A 20214-nucleotide genomic window follows, 5' to 3' on the forward strand; every position below is an offset into this window, starting at 1 on the left:
TTGTGGGAGGAAACCCGTGCAGACATGGGGAGAATGTACAAACTCCACACAGACAGTCGCCCGAGACTGGAACCAAACCCAGGTCCCCAGCACTGTGAGGCAGTAGTGCTAACCACTGAGCCACCATGCTCCCAATTCTTCCAATATTGTGGGAGTTATTAACACAGAACTATGAAAATAAAGACAAGCCCCTTGTTTTCTTTTCCTTCTCACAGGTAAATTCCAAAATCATTTAGAGGAAGTCTGATGTGGCTAAGTTGGTGTTTCAGCTCACAAGAAATGAGGTCAGCCCAATTGTAGAATGTGTTAAAAAACAAGCTTTCGAGACAATTAAAATTAAGCGTCTGGGTTAGGCAGGATATCAGGCACTGAGCAGCTCATTACCTGGTCTCATTAGAGCACTGAATGAAGTAAGTTGTTATTAATATTTTAAAGATTATTATCTCATGTGTTAATGCCATTAAAATGATCTGCTGTAAGGGACAGAGAGTCATCAGTTTTGTAAAGATGGGTCTACACTTGTGCAGATGGTGGTACAAGCCTTTCAACATCTTCCACAAATCCTACATTTTTAAATTTGTCGAAGGCAAAGAGAGTCAGGTAACCCTGAAAATGAAATGTAATGCAATAATAGGTATCAATTCCAAATAACAGAAACATATAGATATTACGCACGCTCATGCATTTGTTGTGACTCTATTTTGATCTTAAGTTCCAACTTTTTTTTAACTTCTCAAAATGCGCATAAATTGCAGATTCTGTAAAATGACTCTGCGTTGAAGAAAAATGACATGAAATAAGCCAGCTGTTTAAGGGCTGAATCTTATTTGATTCTTTTTTTTTTGTACAACAAGACCACAAACCCCAGGAACCCCATCCAGGAGAAAGATATAAATAGAAAGCAGGAGACAACAGCTTCACTTCACTTGGAGGTTGCCACTGATGATGTTACCTAGCTAGGTAATGAAATGTTTGGATATCAAACCTACAGCTCAGCGAGCAAACCTACACCCTAAACTGTAAAATGTGGGATGAGAAGTAGGCCATTCAGCCCATTCATTCCGCACCATCACTCAATGAGATCATAGCTGATCTGGTAATCTTCAATTTCACTTGCCTGCTTTTTCCCTACAATCCTTGATTCCTTCCCAATTAAAAATCCGTCCAACTCAGCCTTGGATATACTAATGAACCAGTCTTGACAGCTGTCTGGAGGAAAGAATGCCCAGATTCATTACCCTCTGGGAGAAGAAGTTCCTCCTCACCCCTGTCCTAACTTGGTGACCCCCTTGCTCTGAGATTCTATCCTCTGGTCCTAGATTCTCACACAAGGTCAAACAACCTCTCTGCATCTACCCCTTTACGTTCTCGAAGAATCACAAATGTTTTAATGAGGTTGGCGCTCATTCTTCAAAACCAATTCAGGCACAAATACTCAATCATTCAAAAGAAAAGACCTCCATAACCCAGGATCAATCAACTGAACCTTCTGTGGATTGTGTACAAATGGCAATAAATCTTTCCTGAGATAAGGGGACCAAAACGGTTTATAGTTTCCCAGCTGAGGCCTGATTAGTGACTTGCTCAGCTTTAGCAAGACTTCCCTATTTTTAGGCTCCATTCCCTTTGAAATAAAGGCCAACATTCCATTTGCTTATCCTACCAGCTGGAGGCTAATTTTTAATGAATCATGCAGAAGGACCCCAAAATCCCTCAAGGTTACAGCTTTGTGTACTCTTTCTTCATTTAAATAATGTTCAACTCCTCTATTCTTCCTGCCAAAATGCAAAACCTTATATTTTCCCACGTTATACTAATGATAGTTTTAGGATAAGGGGTAACAGACTTAAAATTGAGATGAAGAGAAATTACTTTTCTCAAAGGGTAATTCACTATCCCAAAATGCATTGGGTGCTGGGCCATGGAGTGAATGACAGAGGCAGGCAGATATTTAATTAGCAACGTGTCAAAGGTGGTACAGTGGGGTTGAGGCCGAGATGGGATTGGCCATGATCATATAGAATGTCAGAGCAGGCTGAAGGGGTTGAATTGCCAACTCCTGCTCCCAGTTCTTCTTGATAGCGCTGTTAAGGCGACATATGGTGTGTTAGGTTTCATTTGTAGAGGGACTGAGTTCCGGAGCCGCAATATCATGCTGCAACTATACAAAATGCTAGAGCGGCCACACTTGGAATATTGTGTATAGTCCTGGTTGCCATATTGCGGGAAGGATGTGGAAGCATTGGAAAAAGTGCAGAGGAGATTTACCAGGATGTTGCCTGGTCTGGAGGGAATGTCTTATGAGGAAAAGCTGAGGGACTTGCGTCTGTTCTCATTGGAAAGAAGAAGGCTAAGGGGGGATTTGATAGAGACATACAAGATGATCAGAGGATTAGATAGGGTAGACAGTAAAAGTCTTTTTCCTAGGATGATGACGTCAGCTTGTACAAGGGGACATAACTACAAATCGAGGGGTGATAGATTTAAGACAGATGTCAGAGGTAGGTTCTTTACACAAAGAGTGGTAAGGGTGTGGAATGCCCTACCTACTAATGTAGTCAACTCAGCTACATTCGGGAGATTTAAGCAATCCTTAGATAAGCACATGGATGATTTTGGGACAGTGTAGGGGGACGAGCTGAGAATAGTTCACAGGTCAGCGCAACATCAAGGGCCAAAGGGCCTGTTCTGTGCTGTATTGTTCCATGTTCTTTACCATACAGAGTGTCGTACTATCCAACTCTCAGTCGCTTTTCCTGTGAGCACTTCAAAACCAACGTTTAACAAATTTTGAGAGACGACTGCAGAACTTAAGGGGCATAAAAGCCAGAGTACAATAAGGAACGAGCATGTGGATTCCCTGCCACGTTTTGACAGGATAGGCAGGAGCACAGTTTTACCTTCAGATGGTGAGTGGACTCAGAATACACGGGACCGGGAATACTTGGCAGGACTTACCCAGGACAAAATGGAAAAGAAGGAGAAGGCGATGGCAGCTCGGGCAGCGTCAGCACCTTGGTTAAGGGGAAGGTCTTCCAAAGAAGTGATCTGCCATTGGTTTTCCAAAAAACAGAAGCCTACAAACCACAAGAACGTCCACAGTCCTGAAATAGAATTTAAAGAAGAGAAAGGTTAATGAGGAACTGAATAATTTGCATGAGCACTTTTGGCTTTTGCTGTTGGCACAGTTTGATGGGTGTTGGGCCTGCCTTGCCAAGTGCCGCCACAGAAGTGTTATTGACTGATGTGCAGTCACAGGGCATACATGTCAGTGTCACTGCAGCTCAGTGCTGTCATTTCCATCTCTGTGAGAGAAGCTTGCGGACTCCAGTCCTGATTCAAGATAAAACATATCATAATCTATCCCTTATGTATTAATCAGTAGAGCAAGGGGAGACAGTGATGCAGTGGTATTGTCAATCACCTGACTGGTCTGGTTTAAACATGACTACCGAACCACAGCAGTGTGGTCATCTCCAAACTGCCCTCAGAAATGGGCAAACTCAGTTTAAAGGCAATCAAATGTTGCCCTTGGCAACAATGCCCTCCTCCCACGAAAGAATAAATAAAAGCTGCTGCATTCCTTTTCATACCAGACTCTCTCAGCAAGCTATTCATTAATTTGTCCAATGCTCAGTTTCTGCTTATTCCATTCATAATCTGTCAAATATTTTTCTTAATGAGCAAGTACCTTTCTCTGATATCCAAAACCACACTCCCGAACTCTCCTCAATCTGGTTCTTTTTGTCTCAGAATTAGGATCGGTAGTGGTTCTATTGGTGAGTTTTGAGAAGATTTGTAGCTCAGGTTGAGGTTCTGGATGTAAGTTTGCTCACTGGAAGGTTCGTTTTCAGACATTTCGCCACCATACTAAGTAACGTCTTCAGTGAGCCTCCAAATGAAGCACTGGTGGTGTAGCCCACTTTCAATTTATATGCTTGAGTTTCCTAGGATTGGTGATGTCATTTCCTGTGGTGATGTCAATTCCTATGGCAATGTCATTTCCTGTTCTTTTTCTCAGTGGGTGGTAAATGGGATCCAAGTCAATGTGTTTGTTGATAGAGTTCCAGTTGGAATGCCATGCTTCTAGGAATTGGCGTGCGTGTCTCTTTTTGGCTTGTCCTAGGATGGATGTGTTTTCCCAGTCGAAGTGGTGTCCTTCCTCATCCGTACGTAAGGATACTAGTGAGAGTGGGTCACGTCGTTTTGTGGCTAGTTGATGTTTATGTATCCTGGTAGCTAGTGTTCTGCCTGTTTGTCCAATGTCCTACATTGGTCTATGATTATGGTGATTGCTTTCTGGAGTCAGTGGATGGAAGGCTGGCCTGTGTGATGGGGATTTCTAAAGTTCCTAAAAATTGACAAACTGCGATCATCTTAAGCATTTGTCAAAATGTGAAAAGCAAATCTTTTCCCCATTAGGGATCACCACTGCACGCTTAAAATCCAGGAATTACTTGCCAATATTTATAGCAGTGATACATTCATGAGGCGTTCTTGTGTCGAACCTGACTGACTAAATACAGTACAAGTATGTTGTTAGAACAAGGACAAAGACAAACTGTAATTATAAGCCTACTCACAGATACATGTTTTAGAATAAACAGTGAATTATTTTAACAACAGTTATGCTCAAAATAAAAACAACAAGCTCATGTTAAACGGTGGCATGATTGGATCTTAACTGCCTACACTAACAGAATGGTTATTGTCATAGAAGTGAGAGTTTTATATTGCATAGATTGAAATGTGGCTATGTATGGAACAAACGTTTTTTATCAGCTCTTAGGAAGCAAGATTTCTACTCCACATACATAGAGTCATACAGCACAGAAACAAACACGACAAACATAATTCCAAACCAAATGTGTCCCAACTGCCTGCTCCTGACCCAGATCTCTCCAAACCACCGAATGAAGGAGCAGCGCTCCGAAAGCTAGTGCTTCCAATTAAACCTGTTGGACTATAACCTGGTGTTGTGCGATGTTTAACTTTGTACACCCCAGTCCAACACTGGCATCTCTAAATCATTTCCTATTCACGTACTTCACCAAATGTTTTTTTTAAATATTGTAATTGTGGCCAAATCCACCACTTCCCCAGGAATTTCATTCCACATGCGAATCACCATCTGTGCAAATAAATGTCTTCTTTAAATCTCTCCCCTTAAAAATGTCAGAGTCCTGAAATCCTCCATGCTAGGGAAAAGACAACTACCATTAACACTAGGATTTTGCAGGGTTGACTGGGTAATTACCATGGGTCGGGAGTCACATGTAGGCCAGACCCGGTAGGACTCGCTGAAGAACGTCCCTCATCCACACACACACCATGAAACAGGATCACAGCTTAAGAGAAGCAAGGAATTCAAAACTTGGCTGAGGCAGTTATTTTGGGGCAAGATTAACATAATAATCGTAGAATAAAACCAGATGGTATGCCAATGTCCTCAAAGAAAGAAATCTGCCATCCTTAGCTGATCTGGTCTACATGTGACTCCAGATCCACAATAATTGTCCAATCAACACTGCAAAATCCTCTTCATTAACATCTGGGAAATGGTGTCAAAATCAGGAGACCTGTTCAGATGAATCGAGCAACTACCTGACAGAGCTACACTCACCAAATCCTACCTTACAATGTTCCCGACACCTCCATTACCATTCTTGGATGTATTGTTGATGCGAGGTGCCCATGTTGATCTGGGTGGACAAAGTTAAAAACAAAATCGCACAACACCAGGTTTATTTAGAAGTACTAGCTTTCAGAGCACTGCTCCTTCATCAGCTAACTGTGGAGCAGCAGTTCTGGGATTTACATATTAATGAACTGAAACCTGCAACCCATTCTGAAAGATGAATGACTTAACAGCAATCTCAGTTTGTTCAATATATCATTTCAATTGCTTGACACTGTGATGTTTTGTTTTCAATTCTGTGTCTTATGATCCTGCCCCCACTAGTTACCTGAAGGAGCAGAGCTCTGAAAGCTAGTACTTCCAAATAAACCTGTTGGACTATAACTCTGTGCTGTGAGATTTTTAACTGAATATTTCCAGTTCCACTTGCAAGACAGACCTGCCAGAGGTGATGGAACTGACCAGAGGCAACGACCCTGGGAGTCCTCAATTTTGATTCCACAAAAGATGAATTCTTATGGTAACAGGTCAGCCTTGCATATGTTTATGATCCAGCCTCATCCCTGCTCCGTAGGGAAGAGGACAGATTCACTACATTCTGAAAAAAGAAATTCCTCTTCATCTGGTAAATAGACAAAGTCTTTTCCCTGGGGTGGGGGAGTCCAGAACTAGAGGGCATAGGTTTAGGGTGAGAAGGGAAAGAGACCTAAGACCTTTTTCACGCAGAGGGTGGTACGTGTTTGGAATAATCTGCGAGAGGAAGTGGTGGAGGCTGATACAATTCCAACATTTAAAAGGCATCTGGATGGATATATGAATAGGAAGGAGTTGGAGCGATATGGACCAGGTGCTGGCAGGTGGGACCAGTTTGGGTTGGGATATCCGGTCTGCATGGACGAGTTGGACTGAAGGGTCTGTTTCCGTGCTGTACATCTCAATGATTCTGTGACTCTGCCTTAGATGAGCCACCCCTTACTTTGAAATTATGCCCTCTGGTCATAGACTTTACCACAAGGAGAATCTATTTTTTCACATCTATACTTAAGAATCTTAAATATTTCAATAAGGTGACCTCTCACTCTTATAAACCCCAGTGAGTCCAGGTCCAAATGCCTTAACATCTCCTCTTGAGAAAATCCTTCCATATCTTGAATCGTTCTTCTCTAGACTGCCTCCAATGCCAGTATATCCCCCCCACTTCCAAACTGTTCAGAGTATTCTAGGTGTGTTCTGCCGAGTGCCTTTTATAGTTTAGGCAAGGCTTGACAATGTTTTTAATACTCCAGTTCCTTTTAAAATAAAAGGTCAATACTCCATTTGCATTGTCCATTACCAACTGAACTTGAATATTAGCTATTTGTGATTCATGAACAAGGATTCCCAAGTTCCTCAGTACTACAGCTTTCTGCAGGCTTCCTCCAGAAATTCTCGAATCACTCTGTTCAGGGATGTTAGTTATTGCACACCTCTAGAGCAGGTGCAACTTGAGCCTAAATCTTCTGACCTGACATTAGCACTGCAACACAAGAACCCCATGCAGTCTTTCTCCAGCCAAACCATCTTCAGCTACTCCACCTATCAGCTTCCTTTCATCCTCAGGTCAGAAGTGGGGATATTTGCCATTGGTTGCACCAATGTTCAGCACTATTCGAGGCTACTTCTAGAGCAGTCCTTGCTTGCATGCAGAAAGGCAAGATCCAGACTGAGGCTGATAAGTGACAAGTAAATGTGCACCATACAAGTGCCAGGCAATGACCAACTCGAACAAGAGAGAATCTAACCATCTCCTCTTGATCTTCAATGGCACCACCATTGCTGTATCTTCCCATTATCAACATCCTGGTAACATAACTGGATAAATCATGTAAATATAAGAACAAAAGCAAATCTACTGTGAGGAAATCACATTCAACTTCAAAGTCTGTCCATCATTGAGCAGGCATTAGTCAGGACTGAATATTCTCTACTGGGTGCATTAACACTCTAGAAGCTCAACAATATCCAGGAGAAAGCACCAACTTGATCAGCACTCCATTGAAGATCTTCAGCATTCACTCTCTCCATCACCGTTAAACACTGGCTGCAGTGCCTACCAAGATACACAGCAAGTAACTCAACACAGCTCCTTAGGAGGCACCTTCCAATCACATGACTTTCAGCACCTCGAAGGCCAAGGGCAGCAGATACATGGGAGCACCACCACTGGCAAGGTCCCCTGCAAGACATTCACCATCTTGACTTGGAAATATATCACTGTCCCTTCACTGTCATTGAGCCAAAATCCCGGAACTCCCTTGCAAAGGGTATTGTGGGTGTACCCATACCACATGGACTGAGACGAATTGAGAAACAGGCACCGGCATCTCAAGGACAAGTACTGGTGGGCAATACATACAGCCTTTCCAGCAAAGTTCAAAATTATGAATGAATTTTTAAATAGTGAATGAGTTATCATAACTATTTTGACTGGTTATGGGCAAATGAAACATCTTACTCCATTTGTTCCAGTTACATTCACCACATATAAAGAGGTTCAGCACTGTGACGGTTCTGATCATTGAAGAACAATCTAGAAGCCCAGATGAATATTTCAGTAAGACACACATTCAAATCCTCCCCTTTAAGTCTGCACTGGTCAAAAACAGCCCTCTATTTTAGTCCAATTTTCCAGCACTTGGCCCATAACCACGTATACCCTGGCATTGCAAGGGCACATTTAAATGTCATTTCTGCCTCTACCACCCTTACAGGCAGTGAGTTCCAGATTCCCATCACTCCCTGGGTGAAAATGCTTTTCCTCACATCCCCTCTATACCTTCTTCCTCTTACCCTAAATCTCATCCCCTGGTCATCAATCTCTCCATCAAGGGGAAATGTTTCTTTTTCCACCCTGTCTATGCCCCACATCTCAATCATAGCCCCACCCCTCAGTTTTCTCCGCTCTAAGGAAAACAACCCGTCTCTCCAATTCCGCTTCATCATAGAAACTCTCCAGCCAGGCAACAGCCTGGTAAATCTCCTCTGCTTCCTGAAGGCCGCAAGACCAGGAAGGGATGCAGCAGACATTCATAAACTAGCATTTCGAGGAGATTAATATTGACTCATTACAGTAAGGTGGAAGCTTTGTGGCACAGTTGGTAATGTCCCTGCCTCTCAGGCAGAAGTTCAGGATTCAAAGTTCACTCTCTGACTTGATGGCCAAGAAAGGGGTGTTAATAATGTAGCCAAAAAGGTCAGATATCAACTTGTGAATCCTTACTATGCACATCAATGGTAAGAGATCCAGGTCCACCGTATCAAACCATGACAGAACATTGTCAAGAATAACTGTGGAAAAACACCCTTTCATGGCATGGTACATGAAGAGAGAGTAATCTGGAAATGTTGCAATCCAGGGTATTGGAACAACAGGGGCTCTAAGAAACCGTGGGGGATTATGAAGAAACAATTGCAGTGATGTAATCTTCTATCAAAGTACTGTTATGGTCTGCCTGCGGTGAGGAAATATTCTTGTTTATTTGGTTTCCAGTCCTGTAGAATCCTGCTGTCTGAAGCTCCCCTTGCTGTTGAACATTTTGCCACTGGTCTCAGTATCAGTTGGAGCTTAGAGTAGAGCGGCAGTCTATGTGGGTTGAGTGGGAGACGTCACAGCCAGGAAATGTCAGGAGCAGCTGAGCACACAGTAGTGCCTAACTCTATCGACCTCACTGTGGCTCAGACACCTTTTGGTCTCAATGTGAACATGTAACATTTCCTGAGATTACCTGCAGTGAGAGACTTCCAGAGCTCACTCATCTCCCTGGAAAGGGGAGGAAAGGCTCTGATCAGATTGTAAAGACATTGCTGCGCAGAGGGATTAGTGTAGATAGCAAGTACGCGGCACTTACTAACATAAATCATAACACGACCATCAAAGTCTAAGTTCAATTTGAGCCACCATTAGCACAAATTCCCATGCCAACCCCAAGCAGCATACCCAAAAGAGGAACTGTGCCCATCTGCCTCCTTTAAAAAGGAGAAAATAGTATAAAAAAAAATCCTTGAGCAGACTTGGACCTCAGACAAGTCCTATTCACATAGTCTGGCTAGAGTCATAGCGTCATACAGCATGGAGACAGACGCTTCAGCCCAACTCATCCAAGTTTCACAAACTAAGCTAGTCCCACTTGCCTGTGTTTGGCCTATACCCCTTTAAACCTTTCCTGTTCTTGAATCTATCCAAATGTCTTTTGACTGTTGTAACTGTACCTGCATCTGCCACTTCCTCTGGCAGTTCATTCCACATATCAACTAGCCTCTGCGTGAAAAAGTTTCCCTCATATCCCTTTTAAATCTTTCTCCTCTCACCTTAAAAATATGCCCCTTAGTTTTGAACTCGCCTATCCTAGGGAATTTATCTTTGCTATTGACCTTATCTATACCCCTCATGATTTTATAAACCTCTACCAGGTCACCCCTCAACATCCTATCCTCCAGAGAAAAAAGTTCCAGCCTATCCAGCCTCGTTTATAACCCAAACCCTCCAGACCCAGCAACATCTTGGTAAATCCTTTCTGAACCCTTTTCAATGTAATAATATCCTTCCTATAGCAGGCAAACAGAACCGTACACAGTACTCCAGAAGAGGTCTTGCCAACGTCCTGTACAACCGCAACATGATGTCACAACAGAGGTCTGAGCAATGAAGGCAAGTGTGCTAAACACCTTCTTAACCACCTTGTCTACCAGTCACTCAACTTTCAAAGAACCACGTACCTGAATCCCTCGGTCTCTTTTCGACAACATTACCCAGTGCTCTATCATTAATTGTATAAGTCCTGCCCTTGTTTGTTTTACCAAACTACAGTACCTTACATTTATCCAAATTAAACTCCATCTGCAACACTTCAGCCCATTCACCCAATTGATTAAAATCTCTTTGTAATCTTCTATAACTTCCTTCATGGTCAACTACACCACCAATTTTGGTGTAATCGGCAAACTTACTAACAATGCCTCCAAAATTCTCTTCCAAATAGTTTATATAAATGACAAAGAACAGTGAACCCAGCACCAATCTCTGCAGAACACCGCTGGTCACAGGACACCAAGCTGAAAACCAACCCTCCACCACCACCCTCTGTCTCCTACCATGATTCCAGCTTTGTGTCCAATTGGCAAGCTCTCCTTGAATCTCATGAGATCTAACTTTATTAATTAGTCTATCATGTGGAACCTTGCCAAAGACTCAACTAAATTCTGTGTAGAGAATGCCTACTGTTCTGCCCTCATCAATCTTTTTGGTTATGTCTTCAGAAAGCTCAATCAAGTTTTTTAGACATGATTTCCCATGCACAAAGCCATGCTGACAAACCTGTTCAAATGCACGTAAAGCCTATCTCTCAGAATCCCCTCCAACAACTTAAGAAGTGGTGGAGGCTGGTACAAGTGCAACATTTAAAGGGCATCTGGATGGGTATATGAATAGGAAGGGTTTGGAGGGATATGGGCCGGGTGCTGGCAAGCGGGACGAGATTAGGTTGGGATATCTGGTCAGCATAAATGAGTTGGACCGAAGGGTCTGATTCCATGCTGCACATCTCTATGACTCTAAATACCGAGGAAAGACAATTGTTTAGTATTGCTCCCATCTTCTGAGGTTCAATACGTTGACAACCTCACTGATCCTTAAAGAACCCTGTTCTCTCCCTGATTGCTCTTTTGCTGTTAATGGACTTGTAGAATCTCTTTGGACTATCCTTAGCCTTGGCAGATAAGGTCTCTCATTCTCAGTGTCTTTGGTTTTGAGTCTTACAGGAGCTTGGGAGAGGAAAATGGAAGGTTCTTGCTCAAGGACAGGACTTATTGGAAACTGTCAGTGTGATCTTGTTACTGTGCAGTCTTCAGATCAAGACATAATATAGATTAGATTAATTGAGAACAATCCTGACAGTCAGAATCATTCAGCACTCTGAGCATATGAACTCGGAGCAGGGATTAGCAATTCAGCCCCCGGAGTCCACTCCGCCATTTAATACGATTATGGCCAATCTCATCTCAGCCTCAACTCCACTTTTCTTCCCTCCATAACCCTTCAACCCATTACAAGTTAAAACTGCGACTCTCTCCACCTTAAATTTACCAATGTCCCAACATCCACTGCACTCCGGAATAGTGAATGCCACAGATTGACAACACTTTGAGAGAAGTAATGTCTCTTCATCTCTGTTTTAAATCTTCAACCCCTTATCCTAAAACCAGGACCTCGCATTCTAGACTGCTCCACTACAAAGAAACACCGTCTCTATGTCTACTCCGTCAGTCCCCTTTCATGTCTATGTATGTCCATATGATCTCCTCTCAGCCCTCTAAACAGTTCTATGCCAAGTGTTGCAGGTCAAAATGATTTGAGACTTCAGAAAGCAGGAATAGGCAGCTGGATTGAGAATGTATCAGTGTTCATTGGCTAACATTAACAGAAAATCTTAGCATATTTGTTAAGCATTGACGTTCTGCTAATTCCATTCTTTTTCAGCATAATTCAGGGGTGGTGTGGTGGCTCAGTGGTTAGCACTGCTGCCTCATAGCATCAGGAACCCGGGTTCGATTCCCTCAGCTGACTGTCTATGTGGAGTTTGCACATTCTCCCCGTGTCTGCGTGGGTTTCCTCCAGGTGCTCCGGTTTCCTTCCACAATCCAAAGATGTGCAGGTTAGCTGAATTGGCTATTCTAAAGTGCCCATAGTGCTCAGGGATGTGTTGGTTAGGTGCAGGGGTAAATGGAGAATAGGGCAGGGGAATGGGTCTGGGTGGGATACTCTTTGGAGAGTCGGTGTGGACTTGTTGGGCTGAAGGGCCTGTTTCCACACTGCAGGGATTCTATAATTCTAATTCATAGTGATCTATTGAAGGAATCAGCTTCCTAATTTAAATTGGTGGAGTCTTATAGCCTGATGGGTGGGGGGGGGGTAATTGTGTAGGTGACCCAATGCCTGATGGAAAGTCACAAACCCAAACTTACTCCCCATGGCTGCGTTGTTATTTTAATGGCCATTAGGCTGGCAAAATCTGGCGAAGGCAATGTGAGACCATATTTGGAAGAGAGGGGTGCAGGAAACATGCAAGAACATCTGTTGGGCACAGGGTGTACTCCCGTGCAACGCCCCACCCCCAAACCCCTCTGGCCTCCCCACAGCTCGAAACAAGGCCACCAGGATAACGGCAATCCAATTTTACAGGCACGCAATCTTCCCAAGGCTATTAACCGAACAAAATGACCCCACTGGAGAGTGATAAACCACCCTGAGGCACATAGGGAGATGAGGTTAAATGGCAAAAAGGCTTGGTTACAGAGCTGGGCTTGAAGGAGTGTCTGAAAGAAGATGAGAAAATGAGACAGAGAGGTGTAGGGAGGGCATTTCAGAACTTGATATACAGGCTGAAGCACCATCAATTTAAACTGGCACAGTTGGCTGGTAAACAGGCATAATAACTGATTTAAACAACTGAGAGTTCCTAGTGTGATGTTGAGATCTTAAAACCCTCTGTCTATATATTGCAATGGATTTGCTGTGTGTGGCAAATATATTGTGATGAACGATGAACGTAGTTTGCTCAGTTGCATGTAGCAACATAAGAACAAGAAGCAACAGAGGCCACTTGGCCCTTTAAGACTGTACTGTCAGTCATTCAATAAGGTCATGATTATAGTTTCTATTCTACATTCCTGATTATCCCCGATAATCTTTCATTCTCTTGGTAATCAAGAATCTATTTAGCTCTGCCTCAAAGATATTCAAAGATTCTGCATCCAAAGCATTTGAGGAAGAAAATTCCAAAGACTCTCAATCCTCAAAATTTTAATGTTTCCTCATCTCTGCTTCAAATGGGTACCCCTTATTTTTAAACTATGACCCCCTAGGCCTAGATTCTCCCAGAAGAGGAAACATCCTTTCCACATGCACCGGGTCAAGTCCCCTCAGGATATTATATAGTTAAATTAAATCACCACTGAATCTTGTAAACTCCAGAAGATACAGGCCTAGCCTTTCCTCACAAGGCAACCAGCTTACTCCAGGTATTAATTAGGCAAATCTTCTCTGAAGTGCAGCAATCATGATAAACGCAATGAGGATGTCCCCAATGACCAGGGACTAGGGGGTCACAGTCGAAGGATACAGGATGGGCTCTTTCGGACCGAGATGAGGAGAAATTTCTTCACCTAGAGTGTGGTCGGTCTGTGGAATTCACTTCCACAGAAAGCAGTTGAGACCAAAACATCGAATGTTTTCAAGAAGCAATTAGATATAGTTCTTAGGATTAGAAGGTATAGGGAGAAAGGCACGGTTAAGAGCATATGGAGTTGGGTGATCAGCCAGGATCATACTGAATGGTGGTGCAGCCATCAAAGGGCTGAAAGGCCTATTCCTGTTTCCTCTCTTCTATGTTTCTATCAAAATGGCATGAGCCGACTAGAGTTTTGATTGGGATGGGGTGGGGGATTACACCCCAGATTTTTATCTCAGATATTGACCGCATTCCTGACATTTCAAACAATTTCTCGCTTTTGTTTACCATTCCCACCTCTGCAGCTTTTATTGGGAATTATGAGTTACCTCAATTAGGACCAAGAAAATCTGGAGATTCCCCAGACATCTGGCTTTGACACCAATGTCGTTTAAAGCCAGAAAGGGACTGGTTCAGTCAAGCTCTGAAAGCTCTGGCACTGATTCAGCTGGGAAGCAGTGCAGTGGCTACAAGTTTTGGCCAAGCCCAATAGAATAGGACAGGTCACAGTCCGTTGCCCCATGAAGGGAGCTCCAAACTTTTCTAGCATTGTACTGAACTTTTATGACTATTTGATCAGACTCTATTCCATCTGAAACTCTTTTCACCACTTCGAATTGCTGCTAGAACAATGAATGGCTTATTAATTATCATACTTTTATTACACTGTAATTTGTACACCACCTTGCCGACTGTCCTGATGTGTCATGAATTATTGTGCTGTCTTGTCTGTTTTGCACTTTATGCCACCCTGCGTATGATTGTGGAGTTTGTGCTGTCCATGTAGCACATCAGTCATAGAGTCATAGTCATAGTCATAGAGACGTACAGCATGGAAACAGACCCTTCGGTCCAACCCGTCCATGCCGACCAGATATGCCAACCCAATCTAGTCCCACCTGCCAGCACCTGGCCTATATCCCTCCAAACCCTTCTTATTCATATACACATCCAAATGCCTTTTAAATGTTGCAATTGTACCAGCCTCCACCACTTCCTCTGGCAGCACATTCCATGCACGTACCACCCTCTGCGTGAAAATGTTGCCCCTTAGGTCCCTTTTATATCTTTCCCCTCTCACCCTAAACCTATGCCCTCTAGTTCTGGACTCTCCGACCCCAGGGAAAAGACTTTGTCTATTTACCCTATCCATGCGCCTCACAATTTTGTAAACCTCGATAAGGTCACCCCCTCAGCCTCTGCTGCTCCAGGGAAAACAGACCCAGCCTGTTCAGCCTCTCCCTTTAGCTCAAATCCTCCAACCTTGGCAACATCCTTGTAAATCTTTTCTGAACCCTTTCAAGTTTCACAACATCTTTCCAATAGGAAGGAGACCAGAATTGCACGCAATATTCCAACAGTGGCCTAACCAATGTCCTGTACAGCCGCAACATGACCTCCCAACTCCTGTACTCAATACTCTGACCAATAAACGAAAGCACACCAAGTGCCTTCTTCACTATCCTATCTACCTGCAATTCCACTTTCAAGGAGCCATGCAATCCAAGGTCTTTTTGTTCAGCAACACTCTCTAGGACTTTACCATTAAGTGTATAAGTCCTGCTAAGATTTGCTTTCCCAAAATGCAGCACCTCGCATTTATCTAAATTAAACTCCATCTGCCACTTCTCAGCCCATTGGTCCATCTGGTCAAGATCCTGTTGAAATCTGGGGTAACCTTCTTTGCTGTCCACTACCCCTCCAATTTTGGTGTCATCTGCAAACTTACTAACTGTAACTCTTATGCTCAGATCCAAATCATTTATGTAAATGACAAAAAGTAGAGGACCCAGCACTGATCCTTGTTGCACTCCACTGGTCACAGGCCTCCAGTCTGAAAAACAACCCTCCACCTTCACCCTCTTCTTCTACCTTTGAGCCAGTTTGAGATCTAATCTTGCTAACCAGTCTCCCATGGGGAACCTTGTCAAATGCCTTACTGAAGTCCATATAGATCACATCTACCGCTCTGCCCTCATCAATCCTCTTTGTTACTTCTCCAAAAAACTCAATTAAGTTTGAGAGACACAATTTCCCACGCACAAAGCCATGTTGACTATCCCCAATCAGTCTTTGCCTTTCCAAATACATGTACATCCTGTCCCTCAGGATTCCCTCCAACAACTTGCCCACCACCGACGTCAGGCTCACAGGTTTATAGTTCCCTGGCTTGTCCTTACCACCCTTCTTAAACAGTGGCACCACGTTAGCCAACTTCCAGTCTTCCGGCACCTCACCTGTGACTATCGATGATACAAATATCTCAGCAAGAGGCCCAGCAATCACTTCTCCAGCTTCTCACATAGTTCTAGGGTCCTGGGGATTTATCCACCTTTATGCATTTCAAGACATCCAGCACTTCCACCTCTGTAATATGGACATTTTGCAAGGTGACACCTATATCTTCAGTCTATATCTTCCATATCCTTTTCCACAGTAAATACTGATGCAAAATACTCATTTAGTATCTCCCCCATTTTCTGCGGCTCCACACAAAGGCCATCTTGCTGATCTTTGAGGGGCCCTATTCTCTCCTTAGTTACCCTTTTGTCCTTAATGTATTTGTAAAAACCCTTTGGATTCTCCTTAATTCTATTTGCCAAAGCTATCTCATGTCTCCTTTTTGCCCTCCTGATTTCCCTCTTAAGTATACTCCTACTTCCTTTATATTCTAAGGATTCACTCGATCTATCCTGTCTATACCTTACATATGCTTCCTTCTTTTTTTTAACCAAACCCTCAATTTCTTTAGTCATCCTGCATTCCCTATACCTATCAGCCTTTCCTTTCATCCTAATAGGAATATACTTTCTCTGGATTCTCATTATCTCATTTCTGAAGGCTTCCCATTTTCCAGCCATCCCTTTACCTGCGAACATCTGCCCCCAATCAGCTTTTGAAAGTTCTTGCCTAATACCGTCAAAAAAGTTCTTGCCTTTCTCCAATTTAGAACTTCTGCTTTTAGATCTGGTCTAACCTTTTCCATCACTATTTTAAATCTATTAGAATTATGGTCACTGGCCCCAAAGTGCTCCCCCATTGACACCTCAGTCACCTGCCCTGCCTTATTTCCCAATAGTAGGTCAAATCTTGCACCTTCTCTAGTAGGTACATCCACATACTGAATCAGAAAGTTGTCTTGTACACATTTAACAACTTCCTCTCCATCTAAACCCTTAACACTATGGCAATCCCAGTCTATGTTTGGAAAGTTAAAATCCCTTATCACAACCACCCCATTATTCTTACAGACAGCTGAGATCTCCTTACAAGTTTGTTTCTCAATTTCCCTCTGACTATTAGGGGGTCTATAATACTATCCCAATAAGGTGATCATCCTTTTATTATTTCTCAGTTCCACCCAAATAACTTCCCTGGATGTATTTCCGGGAATATCCTCCCTCAGCACAGGCGTAATGCTATCCCTTATCAAAAACACCACTCTCCCTCCTGTCTTGCCTCCCTTTCTATCCTTCCTGTAGCATTTGTATCCTGGAACATTAAGCTGCCAATCCTTGAGCCATGTTTCTGTAATTGCTATGATATCCCAGTCCCATGTTCCCCCTGAGTTCATCTGCCTTCCCTGTTAGACCCCTTGCATTGAAATAAATGCAGTTTAATTTATTAGTCCTACCTTGTCCCTACCTGCCCTGACTGTTTGAATCACTTCTGTTCTCAACTGTACCAGTCTCTTTCCTCACTATCTCCCTGGGTTCACCCCCCACCTTACTAGGTTTAAATCCTCCCGAGCAGCTCCAGCAAATCTCCTTGCCGGTATATGAGTCCCCTTCCAATTTAGGTGCAATCCGTCCTTCTTGTACAGATCACTTCTACCACAAAAGAGATTCCAATGATCCAAAAATGTGACTCCTTCTCCCATACACCAGCTCCTCATTCATTTGCTGTATCTTCCTATTCCTGCCCTCACTAGCTCATAGCACCGGGAGTAATCCGGATACTACTCCTCTTGAGGACCTCCTTTTAAATTCCTCCCTAACTGTCTGTAATCTCCTTTCAGAATCTCAACCCCTTTTCCCCTCCTATATCGTTGGTTCCAAAGTGGACAATGACCTCTTGCTGGCCCCTCTCTCCCATGAGAACATTCTGCACCCACTCTGAGACATCCTTGATCCTGGCACCAGGGAAGCAACACACCATTCTGATTTTTCACTGCTGGCCACAGAAACATCTGTCTGTACCTCAGACTAGAGAACCCCCTAACACAATTGACCTCTTGGAACCCGACGTACCCCTCGTTGCATTAGAGCCAGTCTCAATACTAGAAACTTGGTTATTTGTGCTATGTTCCCCTGAGAATCCATCACCCCCTACATTTTCCAAAACAGCATACCTGTTTGAAATGGGTATATCCACAAAAGACTCCTGCACTAGCTGCCTAACTCTCTTACCTTTCCTGGAGTTAACCCATCTATGTGACTGTATCTGAGACTTGCCCCCCTTCCTCCTGGAGGAACGTTGTCTCGTTTTTAACTGTATCAGTTGTATATGGTAGAAATGACAAATAAAGCACCTCTTGACTTGACACTTGGAAGCCAGAGTCCAGAAGGTCAAAAGACAGGTTGCAGTCTGGATTATTAGGCCCCTGTTGGGCTAGAATTAGATATAAATGAATGATAAGCACAAGTCACTTGTTAGACCTCAGTTGGAGTGTAGTGTACAAATGCGGGCACCATACTACAGGAGAGCTTTTTTAATGGATTTTTTATAGAATCCCTACAGTGTGGAAACAGGCTCTTCGGCCCCACAAGTCCACACTGACCCTTCCAAAGAGTAACCCACTCAGACCCATTCCCCGACATTTTACCTCTGACTAACGCACCTCAGCTGAACACTATAGGGCAATTTAGCTTGGCCAATCCACCCGAACCTGCACATCTTCAGACTGTGGGAGGAAACCCGCGCAGACACGGGGAGAAGGTGCAAACTCCACACAGACAGTTGCCCGAGGCTGGAATCAAACCCGGGTCCCTGGCGCTGTGAGGCAGCAGTCCTAACCACTGAGCCACTGCGCCGCCCCTGAATTGTGCTGCCCCAAGTCACTTGTTAACCTCACCTCAGCTGGAGTGTTGTATACAATTGCGGGCACCATATTATAGGAGAGATGCGAATGTATTGGAGAGAGTGCAGAGGTGCTGTACAAGAATACTCCCAGCAATGAGAAACCTCGATGATGTGGATAGATTCAAGCAGTTGGGGCTGTTCTCCGTGGAGAGCGGAAGACTGACAGGTGATCTGATCGAGGTTTTCAATACCAATGAGCAGGCTGGGCAGAAAGGGAGAAACAAATGCTGCTCACGAAAGGAAAAAGAACACGAGGGCATTGAGTTAAAGTGATGTGCAATTGAAGCAAGGGTGTCATGAGAAAATACTTTTTCACACAGCGAGTAGTTAGGTTGTGGAACTCACTGTCCTGACAATGGAATGAAGGCAGGTTCCACTGAGGTATTGGATGGAGATGGTATGCGCAGGGTTACGGGAGGGAAAGGCAGGAGATCGACACTAGGGAACAGACCTTGAGCAGATACAATGGGCTGAATGGCCTCCCTCTATGTTGTAACAATTCCGTGATTCTGTGAAGCTTAGCACAGGGTGGGCTGCAAGCCATCCCTCTGAAGGTTCTGCAGTCAGGTCAATCTCTTAACGAGGCCTCCTGGTGCCCTGTACATGGGACTCCCTTACCTCTCAGCTTGGAGGTGGTATATCTCCATTGTGAAGGGCAGTCCCTCTCACTTACCCTCCATTGCACACGACTGCCCCTTTCCAACTGGAAGAGCTCTCAATGCTAACCACTGAGCCATCATGCCACCGTTGTCATTGAAAATGTAAAGATTCTGGAGGGCTAGACAGGGTAGACACTGAGGGATGATGTCCACCCAGCAGATGGTAGACCTGCCGTCTGGGGGAAAATCACAAGGGGTTTCCCCACCCAGGACACTTGTCTCACCTTCCAAAGCCCTCAGGGAAGATCAGGCCCCGTGTTTCCACAAGGGGCCTGAAGGTGGCTGTTGGGTCACAGCCAGTGAAAGGGATTGGGGTGGGGTACGTATCCAGGAAGCTTAACTCAGAGAAGCAGGCCCTGACAACCTGGCTACAGTACCAGCGGAAGGTCATGGCTCGCAAGCTTGTGGTCAAGGTTGGTGACTGTATCTCTGTGTGAAATCACTGCACCACCAACCAGTACCATGTCCCACTCATTGCTCAATGTACCACACACTCTTCCCTCAATGATCAGGACTTAGTCCAACAATGAAGTGCTCTACCTCTGCACACTTAGCAATGCTGTTAGCCTCA

At 43.9% G+C, this 20214-nt stretch overlaps 1 protein-coding gene across 1 annotated transcript in view; it reads right to left on the reverse strand.

Annotated features, from left to right (window-relative positions):
* Nucleotides 1-20214, reverse strand: part of syngr3a (synaptogyrin 3a) — an 86843-nt gene that overhangs the window by 10553 nt on the left and 56076 nt on the right. The window contains exon 3 of the mRNA XM_043711328.2: nucleotides 2959-3104. Within this exon, the coding sequence (XP_043567263.1) occupies nucleotides 2959-3104 (146 nt within the window). The remainder of the gene's footprint in view (nucleotides 1-2958; nucleotides 3105-20214) is intronic.

The sequence above is a fragment of the Chiloscyllium plagiosum genome, unplaced genomic scaffold (assembly GCF_037043375.1).
Source record: "Chiloscyllium plagiosum isolate Xiang-an unplaced genomic scaffold, Cpla_swu_hap1 HiC_scaffold_20, whole genome shotgun sequence".
Taxonomy (NCBI): Eukaryota; Metazoa; Chordata; class Chondrichthyes; order Orectolobiformes; family Hemiscylliidae; genus Chiloscyllium; species Chiloscyllium plagiosum.